This window comes from Lolium perenne, chromosome 2 (genome assembly GCF_019359855.2).
Source record: "Lolium perenne isolate Kyuss_39 chromosome 2, Kyuss_2.0, whole genome shotgun sequence".
NCBI lineage: Eukaryota > Viridiplantae > Streptophyta > Magnoliopsida > Poales > Poaceae > Lolium > Lolium perenne.
Genome location: NC_067245.2, coordinates 278,832,015 through 278,839,927, shown reverse-complemented (window position 1 = coordinate 278,839,927; position 7,913 = coordinate 278,832,015). Strand labels below are relative to the sequence as shown.

General features: G+C 52.3%; 1 protein-coding gene across 1 annotated transcript; it reads right to left on the bottom strand.

Annotated features, from left to right (window-relative positions):
* Nucleotides 1-746: 746 nt before the first annotated feature.
* On the bottom strand, nucleotides 747-5,510 carry LOC127336495 (protein NRT1/ PTR FAMILY 5.10). Its single transcript, XM_051363310.2, has 3 exons — nucleotides 5,155-5,510; nucleotides 4,840-5,057; nucleotides 747-2,225 (listed from the first exon to the last, which is right to left on the bottom strand). The coding sequence occupies exons 1-3, from the start codon at nucleotides 5,303-5,305 to the stop codon at nucleotides 951-953; spliced, it is 1,644 nt and encodes a 547-aa protein (XP_051219270.1). The 5' UTR covers nucleotides 5,306-5,510; the 3' UTR covers nucleotides 747-950.
* Nucleotides 5,511-7,913: the final 2,403 nt, after the last annotated feature.

The window sequence follows — 7,913 nt, the reverse complement described above, 5'->3', positions numbered from 1 at the left end:
ATCTGCTCTTGGAGGCCCAACACTGTCTACAGGAAAAGAAGCGTGAGTAGACATCACACGCCGAGTGTTCTTTCTTCGCAGCGAAAATGGCCACGGAGATTTCTGTATGTTCTCCCTACATGGGACCAACAGGGCTATCATTGCCAGCTTGATTTTCCAGTTTGGGTGACTCAAAGTGGTTGAGAGTGTTCTTTCTTGGCAGCTAAGATACGAAATCTGTGAGGCCAACACTAGTTAGTTTCCTCATTTTGCAATATTTTAACTATGTATTAGTTTGTGTAAATCATGTTCCAAACTAAGTATTTGTTTGTGTAAAATCATGTTTCCTAATTATGTATTATAGTTTGTGTCTTTGTGTCATGTTTCTCCTCTCTATTGAAATCAAAATGTAAAAAAAAAAAGTATTTTAATGTCAAAACAAGTTTGGAGGCCGCGTTTGAGGACACGGATGGGCAGCGACGCCCCCCAAAAACGACACGAAAAAATATCGTCCACCAAACATTCGATCCGGCGCTGTTTGTGGACGCTAGATGGAAGCAACTGGAGATGTTTTAACCCTGGTTGCGAAGAAGTTGAGTGAATTTTTTTCCGGAGAGTAATCCAGCGTGTGACTTTTTTCCGTTTTCGGTTGTAACTTGTCAAGCTCCTCTCCTTAATTAATCAAGTGGGATAAACTTTTTTGCTTTCGTTTTTTTTTAAATGAGAGCAGATTCCTTGTTTCTCTTACCTACTGAACAATGGATGTGTAACACAGAAATGTCATCATACCGTGCATGGGACATCCCTTCCGATTTGCTTTGTTTCTTGCTTTGAAATCCGAGCTACAAATAACATTAAGTTTCATATAATGGAACTTAATGATTCCCAACGAAACCTAATGTTGTGCACGGGACAATCGCCGTGTGTAACAATTGTGTGTCGTGCATGACCTCAGGTGATCATCCCAGCACTCACATGATCCTCTTGCGGTTGTTGTATGTGTACGACCTAGCAAACCAGAGGTAGAGCACGAGCTCTGCGGCGCTGATGCCGGCGAGCAGCCAGTAGAAGTAGTCGAGGTGGGCACGGTTGAGGTTGTCCGCGAACCAGCTATCGCCGCCGCCGCTGCTGGTGACACGGTCGATGAAGGAGATGAGGGCGCTGCTGATGAACCCGCCGATGCCGGTGACGCTCAGGTACAACGCCAGCCCCAGGCTGCGCAGCTCGCCGGGCATCTGGTCGTAGAAGAACTCCTGCATGCCGACCATGGCGAACACGTCTGCCACCCCTATCATCCCGTACTGCGGCACTAGCCACACCCAGCTCATCGGCACAGTGGCATCCGGGTCGTCCACCAGGCCGTGCTGTCGTGCCGTCTCTAGCCGCCGGGCCTCCACCAGCGCGGCAGTCAACACCGTTGCCAAGGAGACGGCCATGCCGGTCCCCACGCGCTGCAGAAGTGTCAGCCCCGAAGGGTTGCCTGTCGCGCACCGCAGCGCGGGCACCAGCAAGCGATCGTAGATGGGCACGAACAATAGGATGCTCGCTGGCCCGAGCGTTTGCAGGGCCGCCGGCGGCAGCTCTATGCCGCCGAAGATGCGTCGGTCCAGGGTGCGGCCCTGCTTGTTGAAGAGCGTCATGACCTGAGCATACACCACGCCGTAAGCGAGGCACGCCGCCCAGATCGGCACCAGCCGCAGGACGCCACGCGTCTCCTCTGACTTGGCCGCAGCATCCTCGTCCTCTTCGTCGTGCCGGTGATGTCTTTTGGCAAAGTTCGAGGTCCTGACAAGCGCGGCGAGGCTGCGCGCGAGGCGCACGAATGGGCTCTCGGCTCCGGGGTTGGGCGCGTACAGGCGGTAGGTGGGAGTGCCGACGAGGAAGACGGCGAAGGTGAAGAGCATGATGGCGCAGAGCATGCCAAAGCCGAACCCCCAGCCGACGTTCTCCTGGACGTAGCTGACAACGGCCACGGCCACGGCGACGCCGACAGCCATCGAGAAGAACCACCAGTTGAAGAGGGAGCTGCGGGACGCACGCTCCTTGGGGTGGTCAGGGTCGAACTGGTCGGCGGCGAAGGCAAGGCCGCAAGGCTTGTCTGCGCCCTGCGCGATGGCGACGAGGTACAGCGAGGCATAGAAGAAGGCAACCTGGACCGACGAAGGGCCGAGAGAGGAATCCATGTCGCCGACGGGCGACTGGTATTGTACCGAGAGCGTGGCCGCTAGAGTGATCATACCGTACCCCTGCATGGACAATTGCAAAGTCGTCAGTGTTTCCAGAACATCACAATGAATCTACAAAACTTAAAGTTGTAGTAACATGTTTCCACGGTGGCGGCGCATGAGCTGGAACTGCTCCGCCCTCTCCTCGACTCGGTCTCGATCAGGGACGAGCCTGACTCTCGCTCCTTGCACCGCTGCGCCGGGCCGCAAAACTCCCTTGGCGCAGCTGAGCTCTACCGGCTCTGCCACTTCGGCGGCGAGCAGTCTGCCCATGCAAGCTTCATCTGGGACGGTTGGGCCCCATCCAGGGTCAAATTCTTCGCCTGGCTGCTGGTCAAGTCGCGAATTCAGACCAGGGACAACCTCCTTCGCAAGACCATCGTCAGCGTCGCCAAGGCTGGCTGCCCCATGTGCACTGCCTCCATGGAGACCGCAAGCCACCTCCTTCTCCACTGTCCCGCTGCAGCAAACTTCTGGGTCGCTGTTGGAGTTGCTGTGCCTACTGCTGCTCACATCGACGAGCTGCACCTCATCCGGGCGCCGCTGAGTGTGCCGGCCGAAACTGCCTCTACCTTCCTTCTGCTCGGTTGCTGGCACTTATGGAAGCAGCGAAATGCGAAAGTCTTCCGTGGCGAGGATCCATCTCTCCCTCGCTTGCTAAAAAACTGTCGCGACGATGCTTCTCTATGGCGGGGGCGTCTTCCTACTAGGCTTCAGGACGCGGTTGACGCCTGGCTTGCCTGCCTCCGTAACCCTGATGTAACCTGATGTAACATACAACTCCTTCTGCCCTCTATCTTTCTGCTGTACAACATCTGGGGTCTGCCCCTTTTTTTCAATATAATTCAGGTGGGGATCCTCTCCCCCCCCCCCCCGGTGAAAATTCGAAAAAAAATGTATGGTTCAATAAAAAAATTATGAGCGAGAATACTAATTTGTCTCTAAAATCTGACTCCGCTTGGCAAAAAAAATCGAATAAGTCTAAAACCTGAAAGAAAAGATCAAAAAAAGTCTAAAATCTGACCGTTTAAGTGGTGAGATAATTGATGGTTTTTTTTGGAACGACAAAATGCCCTCAGAGGTTTCAGCTCCCGCCAGTGCCCTTCCATTGTAGATCTCGCCGGGTTTTCGTCGGAATCCAGTCAACTTCAGTCGCACTGGTCCAAATTCCTTCCAAATTCGCACCAATTCACGCCGGTCCGCGTCGGCCCTGGTTGCACCCGCTCATCTCCGTCATGGCCTAGTTGGCGATGGCGATGGCGCAGACCTAGTCCTCGTTCCTAGGGCAAACCTCGTGCTTGGAGCTCCTCGGCCACCATGCACATGGTCTGGTCGGCGATGTCGCAGACCTTGTCCTCGTGCTCAGTGTGTGCCTTATTGTTGGCGAGCAACACCGTGGGTACCGATTATGGAGCAGGAGCTTCCGAAGTGCGCGGATGGGTCGGGGGCGCAGTGGAGATGCTCGGGCGTCGAGAGACATCACGAGGCGGCGGGTGTGAAGCGTGGGCATGGCGACGCCGGACGAGACTTGGGATCGAGCCGAGGCGTTTCAGGATCCCGGAAAAAAAAATAGTAAAGAGAAAAGAAGAAAAAAAAGGGTGTGCCTATGTCTCAGTTGACTGAGATTTTCTTAAGTCTCAGTCAACTCAGAAAAGTGCAACTACAGTTCAAAGAAAAGTGCAACTCGGTTCAGTTGCACATTTCTATCAGAAAAGTGCAATTGCACCTTTTAACAGAAAAGTGCAACTCCAAGCACATTTTTGTAATTGACTTATACTTAAGAAAATCCCAGTTGACTGAGACATAGCTGCATCTAATGGCGTCCGGGTAGCAGAACCAACAGATTTTGTGATTGGCGTTCGTCATGAGTTGCAATTAAGATCTGATGATAACATTTGTTTTCGGTCGATTTAGAACTGGTCACACCTTTTTATAACCAGTTCTGGTGGATCCTATTTCGCATCATCATAAAAAAAACATTTACAACGCTGCCGCCTATATGCCTTACCCGATTTTTACGAGATGACGCTGTTGAACGTTGCCTTGTCCTAAATTGAACTACAACGTACGGAATGACATTTTACAAATCAAATCAAGTCACTATGGCATTTAAAAACGGAAATACCTGTTCAGTCGACAACCGGATCAGGGATCATCATTGACTACTTCTCCGAGAACGACATGTCACTGATTAACCGATCGCAGACGCACCTAAGACTACCCACAATGGGAGTATCATAGGTAGTATCATGCATTCCATGCATGCAAAATGCTGATGTGGCAGTGCAATTAAGGATGAGAGAGAGGGTACTAGTATCATAGGTAGATACTGTATCATAGCACATACTACTAGAAAAATTAATGTCAAGTAAATCTTGTACATATATTTGCATTGAGATTCTACAAAACAATTAATATATGGAGACTATGATACTAGTATATGATACCATGCATTATGGAGATAGTAACATGTAGTAGTATCATACGCATGATACTTCTATATGATACTATGCATTGTGACTAGTCTAAAGCGCATCTTCCAGCCTACCGCGCGCGTGTTGCACGTGCACAGTGTTGACGCCGGCCGGAGCGTAGAAAACCGGGGGTAGAAAAAAACGGTCTGAGAGAGATTTACCAGGACGTAGAGCGTGCAGGCGAGGATGATGGAGCGGTAGCGGCCGAGCCATGAGTCGGCGACGAAGGCGCCCAGCAGCGGCATGAGGCTGGCCGTCCCCGACCAGGCGTTGACGGCGGAGGCCGCGGCGGCGTTGGAGTGGCCGAGAGGGCCGGTGAGGTAGGTGATCAGGTTGGCCGAGACGCCGAAGAAGGCGAAGCTGCCGGCGATCTCCACCACTGCAGCCAGCCAGCCAGACAGCCAGAGGACGAATTAGTAATTAACTGAGATTGGCCGATGCTTGGCGATTGGGGGGAGAGACAGAAGAGGACGTACCGACGACGAAGAGGGCGGAGCGCCAGCCGCCGGATGAGGCGCGGTGGACGGGGCGGCCGCGGAAGTCGGAGACGCCGGCGAGCGGCGACTGATCGTCATCCGCGTCCGCGCCAGCGAGGAAGGGGGCCTCGGCGTCCGTCATTGGCGCCATCTCGCTCTCCACCAACCTGGCTCGCTCGCTCGCTCTCGGGGAGTAGTACAACTGATTTCTTGACTGGTTCGCTGCCAAACGGTGGGCTGTCAAGCTAGCTAACTAGGAAATCTGGCGGCATCGGAATGATGGAGGATGGCACTCTCGCTCTATCTATCCGAGTTTCCCTCCACACGCACGCGACACTTGCGGCGCCTCGTTGCCCTCGCCTCCAATAAGATATTTTCCTCTGATCTGGTCAGACGTGTCGATCCGAAGCCGGACTCGCAGCTCCGCAACTGTACGATTGAGTGAGACATACACCAACCAAAGGTTGATCTGGGTCAGGTTGCCGGCGTTGGAGTCATCTGCAGGGAGCCGTTTGAGATGGATGACTGGATGAGCCAGGGGTGAAGATGAAGTCGGCCCCGCTGGCCGCGCCGAAGCTGAGCTGGAGCTATTCTTTGAAAGCAGCCAAAATGTTCGCTTCCTAGGCAAGTTCGATTCGGGCATTGTCGTGTAGGCTCCGGCGAGCGGAACGTGCCCTCTCCTCTGCGCGCGTGCTGGGAAACGCAGGAGATAGGACGTTTCGCATTACCTTCCCACTCCACTCCCATCACCGTCCAAAAACCTATCTCTCACCTCCTCTGCACATCCGCTAGCTATGGTCGGTGTTCCTCCACCCCCACCTTCGTCGCAGAAGCCCCTCGACGTGCTCAATCAGTCTGCGCTGAGCATTGGGTTGCGAACATAATCGAAAGGCTTGGTACGACAAGCGACTTATATTTGGTGAACGCTCTAAGAGCTCCATCGCCGGTCACCTGGCGGGCACGGGTGACAAGGGCGACTCCAGCGGCGGCCTCATCGGAGGCCGGGACCTCGAGTGCGGCCGCCGGAAACAACGGTGTTCGTTGGGCCAACCCTTGCCGAGCCGGCGGCGATTTTTCCGTCACTGGCGGCCCCCCATCCCTGTCTCGGCCGCTTCCATCCATGACTCTGGAGCTTAAGCGCACGATTCTGGGTCATCATCGGCGGCTAAGGCACTAGATTTGTCCACTATAAGTCCTCGATCTTTTAGATTCGATGTGCGGTTAGGTTTTTTTTAGGGAGGATAACGACGGATAAATTTTGCCTCTCCGGCGTCCGTACGGCCTTCTAATGGTTTATTTTCCATCTATACATACTTGATCTATTGTAGGATCGCACGGATACAGTTTGATTTGAGTTGGATTCGACTTTCCCCAATTTAGGATCCTACTTTGTACGCATGTTACATCGCTACCTTCCCCAATTTGTAATTTCTTCGGCATTGTCATGTCCTTGTCAAGCAGAGCGTGATCGTAGCAATGCTATGCAAGATCTAGCCATTTCAGAGCTTCACCAAGCTGTGTAATGGTGTCATCATGCACCGCATTGCTATGCTCATGCTCTCCAACGACATGGACATGAACTGCATTCGTTCTTTCGAGTGTGCTCTGACTTGTTTGTCCATCTGCTGACAAGGACATCAAGTTGGAGTGCGAAATGGTGGGATAAGGGGTTGCCATCCCCCACCTAGGTACCAGGACAAGTTGTTGCTCAATCGCTGGACTAAGGCACTCAAGCTAGTACGGTGATGGGGAGGATCGAGGCTGTTGCGCGACCACCGCCAGCGATTGGGAAAAGGCCCAAGCTCGGCCACCTTCCAAGGGCCCTCATCCCCCGTTGTTGCTACGTCCAACTGGAAGTGAACGACTTGCACATGCTCGTCGTTCCAGGCCGGTTTGAGGGAGTGGATAAAAATCCCTCTATCGCGCAACGTGGCCACCTCAGCTGTCGCTGGTGCAACGAGTGGGTGCAGATCAGATATCACGGCGGGCAGGTGGTGTTGGGGAGGAACTAACGGGCAGTCATCTACAAGTACGACCTGGAGTGAGGCATATGCTGTAGTTCAAGATCAAGGCATTCTGCCTGAAAATAAACATCTACAATTGCATCTTCTATAGCGGAAAAATCTACATACGTCTACCCTGAACACGGCTAGCCGGCGGCCACCATGTTTATGGGTCCATAAGTGTATGTGTATCTATACCCAAAGTAGTAGTAAGCATGAGCTAGTGATGAACATGTGTGATGGTGTTATACCCTAGTAGCTCTAGAGGCTTTCGAAGCCTCATGTTACCTTTGATCAGGGGTGTTCGTCTGAACCCCTGATTTCTGGATGCGGTTGTACATGAAACCTGCTTACTAATCTGATGGTCCTTGCCTAATTCAATGTGTGTTCTATGTGTTATGTCTGCTCATAACCGTTAGGGGGTAACATCACCAAGTCTGAAGTGGTGATAAGGATGGCAATTTTACCCACGGGTACGGGTACCCGCGGGTACCGTACCCGCATGGGCAGGGTATGGGTACACTTTTATGCCCATGGGTAGTACCCATACCCTGCCCGTTAAGTTATGGGCAGGGCACGGGTATAGCCTCGTACCCACGGGTATACCCATACTCTGTCCGTTTATTGTTAAATTCTTACGTGATATGTCTACTTTGTTGACTTATGAGTTAGAATATGAGAATGTGATGTTTATATTACGTTAATTGTTATGTACTCAACTACCTATTATTGAGTTGAGATAATTAATTTTTTTAA